The sequence below is a fragment of the Ascidiella aspersa genome, chromosome 4, assembly GCF_963924565.1.
Source record: "Ascidiella aspersa chromosome 4, kaAscAspe10.2, whole genome shotgun sequence".
Classification (NCBI taxonomy): Eukaryota; Metazoa; Chordata; class Ascidiacea; order Phlebobranchia; family Ascidiidae; genus Ascidiella; species Ascidiella aspersa.
This window is the reverse complement of record NC_139450.1, coordinates 15,586,929-15,602,526: the sequence shown is the minus strand read 5'-3', so window position 1 is coordinate 15,602,526 and position 15,598 is coordinate 15,586,929. Positions and strand designations below refer to the sequence as shown.

The window sequence follows — 15,598 nt, the reverse complement described above, 5'->3', positions numbered from 1 at the left end:
ACGTACAAGCCATCCCCGATTTCCCTTGTATTTAGAATTTCGATTTAGCCTTTCTTGGTGAAGTTAAATTTCCATTTAATATAAAATCAACTATTTTAACTCTACAATATTTGTATTCTTAACAGTGCAAAGAAAGATTGGGTTTAGTAAATTATTTATATGTCAAGTTAACAACAGTTCTAATGTATACAGTATTGTCAAACAGATTTTAAAACATATTTTATCATAGTAAAAACATTTTTTTGCAGGAAATATGTATAATAAGCAACGTAGAAGCAAGGCAAAAAGTTAAAAAAATAGTTTGGATACTGCTGTAAACACGATTAAACTCAACATTAAAACTTTTCAATAAAAACATTATTTTACTGAAATAAATGAACGACAAAAAGTATTTTACATAATTTTAACAATATTTGCAGGCAATTTTTAAAGCAAACTAAACAAAACTTTCTTAACATTATCAGAAAAACATACGTAAGCCAAGAACATGGTTACTCGTTGTTTTTTATGTAAAACTTTTTTAAGCTACAAACTTGAAAGGTTTTCGGTTTAAATGTGGCTTCTACAAATTTCAAAATCTCATTCCTGGGATGCCCCACAAAAAGGCGTGTATGAAAAAATGTTTAATAAACTCACCCAAAGCTCGCATAAATGTCAGATTGAAGAAATTTAAATGTTCCATCATAAACAATCTAACCATTATGTATACTTGGAACAGTAGGCTACTAGGTTAAATATCGGTGTCGGGTATATATCTGGCAGTGGGCACAGTGGCATAACGACTTGAGTCGTCGGTGGCGGTGGAACTTTCTTCATCACTCTCATCAGTGACAGGAGATTTATTTCTTTTTAGTTCAAACATTTGGGGACCCAAACTAGGTTGCCATCCTTTTCTTGCTGCTATGTCAATGCCCTTCGGCATTTTCGTGGAAGCTTCACTTGGAGGCTTCCAACGAATTGGCGAAGTACCCTGATCCTTGAGCGAAACGTCACCGCCTTCGTCATCGTCACTTGAGGAAGCTGAATCTGTGTCGTCATCAAATGAAGTGTCGACGTTTTGCGAATTGACGTTCTTGCCACGAGCCTAGTATATTTGAAACACAGATTGTCATAGGGCGCCATACCAGCCGGTTATGACTGTTTTATCTTTGGGATTAAAAGCTGTTATTCTAACTATACTGATTGTTATTATTTAATTATCGAACAACGTAACAATAGTTGTGTTCATGCTATTAAATCTACCTCTTCCTCATCGGAGCTTTCTTCTGAGGTGGTTTCTTCCTCGCTGCTTTCACTGCTTTCCTCTGCACGTCTCCGCATCTCCTCCTTTTCTTTCATCCGTCTTGCTCGTCTCTCATGACTTCTACTTCGTCGTCGTCTATAGCTTGAAGACCTACTCCTGTGACGTCTGGATCTGGACGAATGACGTCGCTGATTTCGGTCACGAGACCTTGAGCTAGAGCGCCGTCTTGTGGCCGCCACTGCAGTAGCCGCACCAACGCTGCGCTCCTTAAAAAAATGTAATTTATATTTTGTTTAATTACATATGGTGATTCTTAGTTATCACTTCGTAAATTACTTACTGTCGCAGGAGTTTTTTTAATGATTAATGGCAGAATAATATTACTTTTACAGTAGTTATCTTAACTGTTGAACATATACCTGAAAACTTTGAGGTTGGTTACTATAAATGTTCATTTCGTTCTCGTTTCGCAAGTATGCTGTATTGTTGTAGCCTTTCAAATCTTTGACATCGTGCATATAGGCTCTTCAAATACATTGAATATAACGTTAATCAGATCAAATTGAGGGATTCGATCCTTTATAGTTTGTGTCAAATTATAATTGTATACCACTTTGTTTGATGTAAAACAAAAAATTGGACACCCTAAATAGAGTTAATGGTAATATAAACAGGTATAGCGTTAGTAAACGTTTTATACTGAACGATATTTTCACTAACCGCGATACTGTAAACACGCATAATTTGAAAGAACAACCTGGAAAGCACAAATTGTTTCCCACATCGCAATAAATTAGTCATTTTAAAAAATTGCGAAATCAAGTTCAAGTTATTACCAATCCAACTTTAGTCCCAGTCCAAGGGATTGCCATTACAATTTAAGTCGATGTCAAGTTATTAGTATCAAAACTGTTTCAATCAGCAAAAGATACGATCTTTTTTCTATTCCAAGCATTATTTCACTTAGCAACCGTTGGAAATAAAATAAATGGCGGGTTACCTGTCTTACACGTATATGAAGCTGCCCCACCAAAATTTAACTAAAACACCTAAAAAGTTCAACCCAAGGAATTCGGCGAATTTACTTCAAGACAAGAATTTTGTCCAGAAGACTGTCATTTAAAGCAGAGTCATTTAAAAAAAAATATTATAATACTTTAAATATTTCAATCACCTATGGTACACAGGAGTGACAGGACCAAATAAATATGCCTACACCTTGGACATTCGAGGCTCAAAGTGTTCGCAGCTCGCTGTCGTTTCGCTAATAATGTTAACAACGAAAGCGGGGCTTTAAACAACGTTTTTATATGTTATCTAAATGTTTTACAGCGCAACAGTAGCCTATTGTGAACCTATCGTATGGTTTTATCATGGATGCCTAGTCATGTACCAATTAGATTTCTCACTCGGTCGATATAGCTTTTGTATGATAATAATATAAAAACATACTCCTTTTCTTTCTTGCGTCGCTTGGAATAATAGCAACAACAAGCGATGATAATGGCGGCTATGAGCAAAAGCAGAGCTCCAACGGCACCGATGATAACCATCCACAGCGCAACAGTCGCTTCACACTGTGCTCCAAGGAACCACACGTCACTTCTTGATAGGCATCTAGATGTATTTAATAAAACTTAACAGAGTACAAATACGACGTACGATTGATAGTGGCGTTGAAACTCGCACAATTAGGTAGTGGGGCAATTTACCGTTGACTTTGGTCGCTAAAACGACATTTTACAGATTCTTCAAATAAAAGTTGCTTTAAAACTTGTTTTTGATTATTACCAGTGGGCCTAACTCTTAAATCAAAAATAATCTGACGAAAGGCAGATAAGGAAATATATTGAGTTAATTGAAATACACCATAATCGAATCGATAAAATTTAAAACATTTAAGTTAAAAGCAACTATATTTAAGTAAATATCATCATTTGAAAACATAGGCTACACATAAACTTCTCCCCTTGGGGACACCGCATATAGGCCTATAAGAGGACCACTTTCCCTTTTTTGGTGTAACGCACATTCAAATTACTTACGAGCAACTTGGGGGGACTAGTGTTGATTCCTGTGAGCAGGTTCCGTTGTTTTTACAATGGTTCATTTTGCATGGAGAAACACATTCGACTTGAACTCCGTCAAGTGTTTCATTGCATTGGGTGTTCGTCGGACAAACGACAGTCGAACAAAGGCTGACGCCTATGATAATATTAATTTTGTACTGAAACCATTGCCTTGTTTAGCAAAACCTACGCATTTTCAGGAGGCAACAGAGAGAAAACATATATTTGTTAATTGGTATTGGCCAGACACTTATATATTTACCAATTAAAAGTTAAAACAAAGTAAAAAGTCTCAACAAAAAATATTAGCAAGATTGTTTATAATTATCTATACTTAAAGCAGTGTTTGTCAACCTATTTCACCTCAAGGCGCACCTTTAGACCTCTAAAAATGTGGTAGCGCCCCTGGTGGATCAAGCGAGTGCATATTTGTTTGAGTGTACTAGTATATATTAAAGTGTTTTTACGTTTTAATACATAGGCTTTAGAGTTGCTCAAAAAACGGTATAAATTTTATAAATATTTTTTTCCATTTACCCGCGTTGCACATAGCAATATTCTATGGCGCACCGGTTAAGAATCACTGCCTAAAAACTAAATAAAAAATATCAAGACACAATAACAAAAATCCTAAGTTTTGTCCATCAATAAACACGTTGTTTGTAGAAATTGATGTAAGTTTTCGTGTCATTTTACAAACCTGTAAATGAAAACGCACTGGCTCCTTCAGGTTTTACACTGTACAGGGTGGTAAACGGGCCAGAAAGTAAAGAAGCCGAAAGAGTAGCAAATGTTCCGATGGCACCGACAATAGCCTGATTGTTGTCGGGACCGTACGTCGCATTGAGAGTTGAGTAACGGTACAAGACGTTGTATGTTACCTGATCAAAACAACGAAATTAAAGTGTTTATTTTTATTATGCAGATGCCGTTAAAGTGTTTATTATAGAGATACCAACTCTAACAAAATGCGAAAGTCGCTGACCGGCTTTTTTAACGCCGTCATTCAAGGAGAACGCTGGTATGAATTAGTCTAATTTTTTAGTTTGTTTTGCGGCTTTTTATGTAGGTCTAACTTGACTAGTAGCGTGATAAAAAGTTAGACAATTCGTTGGTCGAGTTACTGAGGGTATTTTTTACAATGCAAGAGCAACATGTTTTTCGATGGTCCAACTTGTAGAAATATGTGTAGTTTGATTAAATCGACATTTCCAAGAAAAGCATTGGAAGTGTTCCACAATGATTTAAACATTGTTAACATAGATAAAGGATTATATTTAACACTTGCGACCGGGGTAGTTGTTCTACGCATACCAAGCTCCAAGAGCATAATTGCTTTATTAGAAAATAACAATCTCTTCAACAATGCTTACATCAATTGAGTTAGCGACGACCACATTTGATTGGACAACTTCTGCTGATTGGAAACCGTCCAGACTAGTTTCGTAAAACGTGTCAATCTTTGAAAAACACTTAGCCTTTAGTAATTGTCTAGCTCTAGCGTATCGTACATATATATCTTTACAGCACCTACCGAAGTTATAAAAGCTGTATTGACAAACGTGGTGCTGGATAAGATTGGATACAGTCTGATAGTAGTTGTATACGTCTTAAATGTACTTCCAGCTAAATATAAATGTATTTATTTGCTTAACAATTTCTGCACTGAAGTTTAACTTAGTAAGGACACTATGCCTAATATTAATAAATATAAAAGCATAACTTTTCACTTTGAGCTGTACAACATCTGCGAATCGTAAAAGTTATTCCTGGTTTACAAAGTGTGTCAAAAGTTGCAACGAATACTTACGGACGGTAGCCTCAGAATCATTCACGTTCACCAAGGGATATCCAATTTGCTGACCCGCTGTAAAAAATAGCCAGTTAAAAATCGTATTTTGGGAATAAACGCGTCTAATAAAAAGGTAACAGCTAAAGATGTAACTAACAGTATAACAACCTATGTATTTAAACTTGGTTCGTAAATGCTATACATATATACAAGATATATTTTAATCCGCCTTCGACGTTTAAAACCTATAAAAAGCCGCATATCGTTTATACCTATTCTAGAAGATAGTAAAATTACACCAGTTTCTTGCACCGAAGGCACAAAAGGGTTACGGTAATTTAATATATTATCAACTTATTTTTTCGCCAGCTATAGGTTAGTTAACACAACAGTCACCTAAATGCTCCTTTATTCCGCTAAAACAAGCGATCCTCGACAATATTTTGTAGGATTTACTTTAATTTGTTTAAAAAAATAGTTTTTTTTTGTATCACAAGGTTGTTTTCGATTTAATAGTTGTTATTGCTAAACTGGATTTCTCAACCGGTGGATCGCGGGAAACCTCTTTTAGATGAGACAACGTTTCAACAAGTTATTTCAATTTAGGTTTTAGCACATAGTAACTTTAACCTGCTCGAACATACAGTTTTTGGCATTGTTATTCTTGTATTCGTTGTTTTAAGCAAAACAAATCTCCCTATACAAGTGAGCTGCAATCTAAAAAAGTTTGGTGAAAGTAGGCCGCGGCCTCGAAAAGTTGGGGGCCACAAGGTAGTTAGTTGATAAAACTGTATTAAAACTTCCAAAATTCCCTGATTGATTATTATGGTTTGATACTTTATTATTTGTCTATATGTATAGGGCCTAAAAACATCTTCTGATATTTTGGGCACCACAAAAGCTATTGTATGCGGTACCACTTTTCATAGCACAAAACAAACATGCAAGATATAATAACCTAAACGATTGGTACTAGAGACAAATTCTATCAGCACTGGAATTTAATGTAACAAACCATGACTTATTTGTCACAGAGAGCCAGATACAAGGTATGATGAACTCGGGGTAGCCTGTAGCCTGCAATAACTTTAATGATGGTGTGCCTGATTAGTGGTTGAATAAATGCGCCAATGGCGCAAACAAATTGACGTTTTTCTTTTGACGGCTTCCCTGAATTATCTTTCTACTTATTTTGATACTGGATAACTGGGTCTGGGGGCTTTTAAATATCATTTGAAAAATGAAACCTGATAATTATACCCAAACTGTTTTGCTTAAGTTTTCGCACCGAGGGTCAAGATTAATTTATACAATGCGCTCCAAAGCTTTTAATACGGACAAAAATACCAATCATTTTAAATATTCCAGTGGCTGAACCCGGTGGAGGTATAGGGGCACTATAGACCCTGGCCATTTAGGACTTTTGGGTCTTATCCCGACTGTGTTACGACGTTGATGTTGTTCTTATTGCGGTCTTATGGCTGGAGTCCGTTTGTGCTGTATTTAGTGCTACTAAATTTTCATACTATTGAATAAAGAAGTCTCTAATTGAGTTGACATCAACAGGCTAGAATATTAAAACTAAAAATCAGAAACACGATCATTCCAAATTGATGACTTAGAATGGCAAGAGTAAAGCAACTCAAAATCAAGTGATTTAATAACAAGCTTTTTTAAAGTACTGCATATTTGGTGGAAAATTATGTATCCACGTTAGAATAAATGGACATTTCTTTCATGTTAGGATAAACGGACTGGCTTTATGACTCCGCGGCTACTATAATTTTTACCCGAAATGTCGATATCCGTAAATATAATGTAAGAAACTATTTTTTGGTCAACATACTTACGTTTGTAATTCAAATCTAGATTTCTTTCGCTATACTGTAAACTAATTGGTCATTAAACACTGCCGGCGCCGCGAAGTAGCTCAATATTGTACTAACGGTTATTATTTCATAAAGCTACTTACCAGCCAAATGTGTTAGAGTCACAATAATAATTGTCCAAATAATAGCAATCAAACGAAACGTTGATTGCTCCACCATTCCGGCAACGGACAGAGTTGAATTGAAAACAATCAGATACAAGTTTACAAGGATTTCTTGTTATTTAAACAGCTGTTTAGAATGAATGTATATAGATATTAGTTAAACATGGTGATATAACAAAGTAAACACACGTCTAACATGATGTGGTATAATATTCGCAAGTTATGTCCGTATTACGTTAGGTTAGGCTTGAGCCACAAAATTACTGAGATGAAATCAAATTAAAGGCTTCATTATGAAACATGGCAAAGAAAATTATCTTCAAATTAAAAAAAAACAAATGATATTACATTACTTAGCTTCCCAATCTATGCCAAAACAAGAAGCGTAATAGTAAAAAAAAGCTAATGAATTAAAAAGTAACGATTGAATAAATCGATAAAACTATCTTTCAATTATATGACCGATATCAGTTGAATTCGCCTGCCAGTTCTAAACCATTACCAGTCAGTTAAACGTTTTTCAGTAAGTATAGTTATGACAGTTGTTCATAATTGTGAGCACTCTTCTTAAATCGATCGAACTATCGATGACTGGTAACTGATTCGAAAAAGCGCGTAATGAAATAACAACATACTCAATATAACAATCTGTTGGCTAGCGAGAAGTGAAACTTAAACAGTCAACCAAAACACATATTAGTAAAATGGATTTTCTTTCTCTTGAATTTGATTTCAATTGTTATTGAACTTCATTTCCCAAATTGCACATAAAGAAACGCACGCATGCCTTAACACCTTTAACTTTATTACCATTAAAATGCAAGTTCATAGTAAGTCTTACGATCCTTCTCTTCATAGTGTTGAAACGACGTTTTTATATTTTGAAGAATAGGCTACCTGTCTAAATTTGGATAAAGTGAAATATTTTTATTGAACTTTTAAAAGGATAAAATATCAACAAATAAGGATAAAAGCTCAACAAAAGGTGAATGGTATCTTCTTATTTACCTCAATATAATGGCAACACCTTGCGTTGATATCTAAATAACAATCGTGTTTCTGAGCTTGAAATGTCATAACTAGAGACGACAAGGCTACACAAATTACACCAGTGTACGGTAGTAAAATAGCTTTCTGTTCAACCCTACCATTTTTGTTCCTGTGTAACGAAGTCATAAAACCTATTCAACATTCGATACGCATCGTTTCTTACGTGAAAGCAGCCTTTTATGATAACAAGTATTGCTCCGAAAACCAGCAAGAGCGTATAGCCCAACTAAACCGCGACTGCCTTGCGTTTGTGAGGGACATTGGGCGTTATCGTAATGCTTGGCTGGCGAAGCGAACGCGGGGCAAAGCAAACAGAACACAAGGCTCTAAACGAAAAAGAGCTAGAGGCCTGTCATGGTCTCCAAGTAGATCGCTCTATCGAGTGATAAGACAGATTGATTTGCGATGGGCTAAATAGCCGGCTGGTAAGAAAATGTGCCAATGGAAAATATTTGCTCCTGCATGTCAACTGGTTTTCGACGTACTTTTTGTTTTTTGAAATTGTTTCTTCGAACAAGATGGCCCCACAGAGCTAGTTTTTATTGTAAAATATTTCTGGTAAAATCTAAAGTAAGCTTGTAATTATTTTATATAAAATATACACGTTTATTCTTTTGGGGAAGCTGTTTCTTCACTATATGGTTTTGTCTTGACTTCCCAAGAGCCCCGTTTCACTTTTGCACATATGGAACTATTATAGGCTACGTTTATACGGAGTTAGGCATCATTTTCAGTCTTCGCAAACATTACTTTTTATCTGATTTATTTGGAAAACATTGTTAAGAACAGAAAACCTGTTTTTAACTGTAAAAATCATCTTGATTGAATATTATAAAACACGAATCGCCCCAAGAGGCGGAGGCCACGTGGCAACAGCAAGACCCCTTCCAAAAGGTATACCACATTTTGAGAAAAACATTTTAGCCGAAAGGCGTCGTGTGTCTCATATCACCCTCGAAAATAATAGTTGGGTAATCTAAACAATATAAAAGCGTTTTTCGCCGTGCACGAAGATATAACATCTTAGTAAGAGCAGTGTGGTGTTCTTAAGTTTGCTTTGTGACGTGACGTTATATACTTAACGTTGCATGACATTTTGACTTCACTTTGTGACGCTGGCGTAACTTTTTGACGTTATCGCCGTATTTTTATTACAAGGAGTTTCACCGGGGCCACAACTGACGAAGCTACGGCCTTGGTCTGTTGTTGTGTTACGTATAACGTTATTTAGTACAAAGCATTGAAATTTATTATTTTGTAAATGCCTATTGGTAGTGGTGCTATTTGTTTGTTTTATCTTACCGAAACAGGTCCAATAACTTAAATTGAATAACAAAATTAAGCCAAAATACTTACATTATATTGTTAACTGATAAAAGAACGAAAAAAGGGAAATGCGGCGTGAAAAGGTGATTCCAGGCTATACAATTTCAAAATTGTTCTGGAATATATCTAGTTGAACGCACTACTCGGCGCTTCCTTCTGCGAGACGCACTGGTACATCGGTGTAATTTTCAAAGAATGCCGCATAACCATTTCAAGTTGTACAAAAACTATAAATTGCGACAATAAAATGCCACCAGATATTGTATATATAACGACGTACGTATTCGAAATAGTTATTACGAGAAAATTTTAGGAATTAATTATAGTTTTCGAAGCAAACAAATAAACCTATTTCGTGTAACATTTTAGTGAAACTTAGAGAAATTTATAATGCTGGGTGCGTCGCAAGTCGAACAACTTTCCCAAATACGTCACAAGAAAAAAGTTTGAGAATCACTGCGGAATAGGGCTTGGTTATAAACATTGTGTCCTTAATTGACAATTACGCGAAAACGACAACCTAGCCTGATGAACGACTGATGGATGTTTTGTCATTAAAACGACAATGTGTTTGTTTGGTTCTCAGGCTGATTGATGGGAAAATAATTCACGGTACATCTTAGTTTTGCCATGAAAGCTGCATATAAATGTTACTTTTTTTTCCAGAAATTACAAAGGAAAGGCCTTCTAAAATTTAACATTTATTTCGCCCAATTTGTAATGAAAGCGTTAATTTTATGACCTTTTTATATTAGAGGTATATTTTGTGTAAGATAAAATAAATGGTTCTATCAGTCGTAACAAAATAACATAATTAAACGAGTAAAATAATGAAGTAATTTACCATACATCAACGAGATGGCAATTTTGTTGACACGATATACGAAACACGGCAAACAGTTAATGATTAACTAGGCAAGGAACTGTTATGTTACAAACATTTCATCGTCGTTGAACAGGCATATTAGAGTTCGTATGTGGAGTACGTTGACATTTAAGCATAAGCACAAATATTGAAAGAGAAACACAATGCATGCCCACTATAAATAATACGTATTTCAAAGTGGTATTGTACAGGCAAAGTCAATATTGAAAATACCACTTGATTTAACTGACTAAAAGAACTTCGCCAGAATGGGTTTTATGTCTCAGTGCTGATAAAATCAAAGCCATCCAACTTCTCCTTTTGTGCTGTTTTTCTTTGTGTTATTTGTTGATTGTTTTCTGCATGGTTGCTACACAGTGGACTCCTAAAACAATAAAATTAGTTAGATGAGAAGGTGTACTGTAAGAAATTACATAAAAAAATAAAAAAATCATTTTGGTAAAGGGACGCCAATATGGAAAGTTCTATTTTACACGATAAAACTTCAAAGTTTTGTATAGGTGAAAATTGGTTTAACCATATTTATGTAGCTTTGCTAGATGTTGCTTCTATTTTTCTATAGGTCATGCAGAAACGAAACTAGGTATGAAGATCGTGAACTAACCAATTGTTGCGGAGGGGACTTTCGTTTGTTCACAGACGTGTAAACGGGTTCGGCTTGTGTCGTTGAAGAAGGATAGTTGTCGTTCCCTTCGTCACTCGACGACGAATAAATCGAGCTGGTCATGTCAGCTCGTCTCGGAAATTGAGTATCTCTTTGCACAGTAGCGTAACCAAACTCGCTTGAGGAAGATGAAGTTGGCTCGTGGCTTGATTCTTGCGACACACCAGGGATAGATGTTAACCTCGGGGCAGGAACGGGAGGATCCGATGCAGGTGTTTCGACTGCATTTGAAACAGTGCCTTTTTGTGGGTCCGAGGGCTGCCCAGATGGTGATGCAGCCAGTGTTGTTTCTTTGGCTGTCTTCTATTCAAAGAAGACGTTTTTAACGGTGTTTGTTGAATAGTTTCTACGATGTTGTTGACTACATTTATTATCAGTAACAATTTTAGTTTTTAACGTTAAACATTTTGAGGTTATTAATTTAAAGCGCTTTTTATGAAAGGTTAACTATTTTTGGCGTTGAATGAGACCCTTAAGTATAAGCAATTTATACCTGCAGTTTCTAGTTTCTAATGGCATATCACAAATGGCAATGTTATTAATGTATATTTTTTACTTTACACTGTTTCACGAAATTATAAGTAAGGTGTTTGGGCTACATTATTTAAGTAAGCCAACTAAATAACAAGTTACAAAATAGAAAAATATCAATTAATATCAAAAGTCTTATGGTATTTGTATGACACGATGTTGAACCAAATAACTTTGCGATAACCCCAAATCATTTATTCATTTATATTACATTGACAAATAACGATTCTGTACCTTGGAATCGGGCTTAATTCCTAAGGCCGACTTTATGGTGACGAATACTTTCTGGTTTTTCGAAGGTTTGTCATAATTCTCCCTTGCTTCTTTTTGAAGACTTTTTCTCCTTTCCTTTTCAAGTCTACATACGCATAACTTTATAGATAGCAAACCAACATAGGAATATGAACGTCAAGTAATACCTATCATCAATTCTTGAAATGCACCAACACGTAAGTACAATGACAAAAATGAACAGCAGAAAAGCTACAACAAAGTAAACAACTGGCATCCAAATGTGGAGATGCGTCTTACAATTGGAGCCCACGTACCAATCGTTAGTTGTTGAAGGACAGCTGAAAAACATGTATATTGCAAGGCATAAGTTATCGTATATTTCAGTATGTATTTTGCTACTTTTTAGTATCCGACATTACAAAGAACCAAAGAACCTGAACGGGACACGTTTAGTTTGCCTTTCCCCGCCTATAGGGTCGATGATTGCCTAAAGTCAACCCTGGAACACCCCTTTAACCCAGTCAGATTGTTTGTATTAGGTAAGTTGCAAACACATCTACATTTCTAATCAAACTTTGCCAAATATTCTAGTAACGGTTCTTGTTACGGTTTATGACTTGAATGGGGAAATGATTTTTACGACCTATTTTATCGTAAGCGACACTTATAACTGTCATACAAACGTCCATAAAGCGATATAATCCATTCATCCTACATTACGTGTGTGAAACATGAAGTTATCAAATACCGAAGTCAAACAAATCGTGAAAGCTATATACATAAATCTTTCTATTTAGGTTTGTCTGAACTGCATTTATGTCAACCAATCACAATAAATAATAACCCCCCTTACAGCAAGGATAACAATACAGAGGCATGCCAGTAAAAATCCTAAACAAGTGTGGTTCAGTTGGACCAGCCACTTACTTACCTACATACAGGCTCTTGCGACCCGTTACTGTGAATGCATAGTCCGTTGTTATAACAAACTATTTGATTGACGCAAATTGATTGACACGAAGAGCTTACTCCGACTTGGTTGCTTGTACAAGTGGCGTAAGTGGCACAGGTCACACCATCGTCACTACAAATGTCATTTCCTTGAACGACATAACCGAGTTTAACAAAATGGAGCGATAAAGTTAGCTAACAAATATATAAACGAAAATCCATGCCAATAGTCGACTCTGATGTAGTTGAATTTCACGTGGCCTATGTTTTTTTGTTGTTGTTTTCAATTTCATTTGACAATTTCATTGTTTTAATTTAAATTGTCTTTATTATATATTAAATAAGAGTTATAATTTGCTATATGGTGCATTTTAAGGACGCGGAATTCATTCGGACAATTTATTTTACAAACTTTGTCTTTTTTATACAATTAAAGTCTGCTCAATGCAAATAGGCATCAAAATATTTAACTTACCAGTGAACACAACTGTGCTGTTAGAAGTAAAGTTATATAACTCAAACTCGCTTCCCTCAAATATATTCGGAACTCCATCTGGTCCAATTTTTGCATAAAGATCACTGTCGTTCGTGCTGTTCCTCAAGGATACATAATTATACTCAACACAGTATGTAATGTTGAATGTACCATTTACCTTTGATAAAAGGTTTAAATATGAAATGGAAGATATTATAAAGAGGGCAGATTTGACATTACTAGTATTCCTCGCGTATTGAGTGTAATTATTGTAAATTTTGTATTTACACCACTAGCTTTAATACAATAAGTCATGGAAACTTACTGAATCGTTGTTTGCTGGCGTAATGACTACACTTTTGGAAAAACCCTGGAAAATTGCACCGTAATAGTTGTCAACCTATGTAAAGAATAACGAAAAAGTCAGGTTAATTACGTATCACACCGAAATGGTTAAAAAGGAGTGTAACTTACCGCTGATTGAAAAGCTGTTCTGTTGAAATTGGTTTCATTCTGTTTTGCATGTGCTACTGAAACAGTGGTTGTGTAGTTTTTCAGGACGTCGCTCGCTAAAAGAAAAAATTCTAAAAATAATATATATAGTACACTGAAAGCTATTGCAGACTCGCCGAATTTGTCGATCAATGATGCAAGCAGAGCAGGCTAGAAAAACAACTAGCCTGCAGTGAGGTTCGAACTCACGACCGCCGGTTCCAGTTGTTCACACACATATGTGTGTACATATGTTTCATTGAATAATATATATATATTTAATATATATTTGTTTTTATTTGAAACCAGGAACCACTGTTTTCAAATATACGTTTTTCCAATACTTTTAAAAAAGCAAAGATTACATCATTAACATAAACAAATTTCCTACCAATAGTTGGCGTTTCGTTAACGGTCACGAAGACTGAAGGCTGACAAAATGCTGAAATAAAAGAACATGTTTCCAGTGGAAAACAAAGGCAGACATTATACATGTCAACGCACGTTGTGAAGACAATGTTTTTTAACTTGAACACACATTACAGTATGTATATGTCTAACTTTGTTATATACTTACTTCGGTTCCCAAAGGCTGCTTATCCCTACGATATTTCAATTACTCTGTTTTGAACTCATGTTATATACTTCAACAAAATGTTACGCAAATTAACTAAAAAATGAACGCGAATTCCGTTATCGTACATACATTTCATACAAATGTTTCTGAATTGAAATCAGAGGTTACCCGGTTTTGGCGCTCTTGTTTAAGCCCTCGTAACATTTTAATTTTTTTAAATGAGATTTGATACCCCTTTGGCCTAAACATAATTAGGTTTACTTTAAACACGTCTAAAAACCATCTATAGCTGAAGCACAGTTTACTGAACTAAATAATTCCAATACCTTCAGATTAAAAGTTAAAAAAACTTACCGATTGGAATAATAAGTAGAAGCAATTTGCTTTGAAACATCACACGTGCCATTCCTAATCTATGCTACATCAGAATCTACAAAGCTACAGTGTACTTTTTTTCAAAGATAAATATTTGTAGAATAGTAGGCCTATATACTTCCTGTGAATGGTAAAACTTAAAATTCCTTTGTTTCGCAAGAGCCAATAATTTAAACTTGTGAATATGTGAATCTAACATAAATAATTTACTACTTCCAATTACACATTATATGCACACGTTAATAAAATGCCGAGCACTCAAGGGCCAAACACACGATAGCCAAAATGGAGTTACTTAAATTCAGCTGCAGTACAATTATTGAACAGTTTTGCAGAAAGCTACTTAACAACAATTTGAGAAAACCTTAACGTCAAGTCACTCTTCTAGTCGTAATAAACCAACACATATTTGTTTACGAGAAATAGTTGCCTCAGCTGTTCGTAAAAGACTACCCTTGGCCATTAATCTACCATTTGTTAGTTACGGTAGGCTTAGGAACCGACGACATGCTTTTGTCAACACAACACATTAATGGGCGTCGAAGCGTATAACGCCTAACCTCCACTTTCATTGTATGAATGACGAATGTACTAAATACTGATGCTGTGTGCACTCCTGCCTCGCAGTTCCTAGGCTTGTCACAACAAAGTTACGACATCGCCGCCCAATGTTTGCCAAGTAAAATCTCGATCGTTAAAACATTGGCCAGTAGAGGGAGCGTTTAAACTAATTTTCCTTCCGTTGGAAAACAACGATTTCGATTTATGGTAACATAAAGATTTTTGTTGTGCACCATGCACATCTAATAATGTTTTCATGTGTTTATTTAGGGTAGTACTTTTTTTAGTTTTCCCTCCCCATCGATAAAGATTTGACCTGCGATTTATGTTGCTTATTGTACCAAGCCTTATCAGAGCTTATAAATTAACCCTCAGTTGG

The 15,598-nt window shown here is 35.3% G+C and overlaps 2 protein-coding genes across 3 annotated transcripts; both read right to left on the bottom strand.

Moving 5' to 3' along the window:
* On the bottom strand, positions 1-7,220 carry LOC146148155 (uncharacterized). The gene is made up of 10 exons (XM_083387461.1): positions 7,077-7,220; positions 5,123-5,179; positions 4,847-4,938; positions 4,686-4,772; positions 4,013-4,193; positions 3,289-3,448; positions 2,696-2,860; positions 1,663-1,768; positions 1,243-1,509; positions 1-1,084 (listed from the first exon to the last, which is right to left on the bottom strand). Exons 1-10 carry the CDS (start codon positions 7,150-7,152, stop codon positions 731-733), a joined length of 1,545 nt encoding a protein of 514 aa, XP_083243587.1. The 5' UTR covers positions 7,153-7,220; the 3' UTR covers positions 1-730.
* Positions 7,221-9,541: 2,321 nt separating this feature from the next.
* LOC146148154 (uncharacterized) lies at positions 9,542-15,016 on the bottom strand. 2 transcript variants are annotated; one of them, XM_083387645.1, is made up of 10 exons: positions 14,638-15,016; positions 14,098-14,148; positions 13,689-13,783; positions 13,540-13,614; positions 13,215-13,392; positions 12,720-12,888; positions 11,974-12,126; positions 11,789-11,912; positions 10,964-11,326; positions 9,542-10,723 (listed from the first exon to the last, which is right to left on the bottom strand). In XM_083387645.1, the coding sequence occupies exons 1-10, from the start codon at positions 14,687-14,689 to the stop codon at positions 10,709-10,711; spliced, it is 1,275 nt and encodes a 424-aa protein (XP_083243771.1). In that variant the 5' UTR covers positions 14,690-15,016; the 3' UTR covers positions 9,542-10,708. The 2 variants fall into 2 exon arrangements, with proteins under 2 accessions (XP_083243771.1, XP_083243772.1); XM_083387646.1 differs by having other exon boundaries at positions 10,964-11,323.
* Positions 15,017-15,598: the final 582 nt, after the last annotated feature.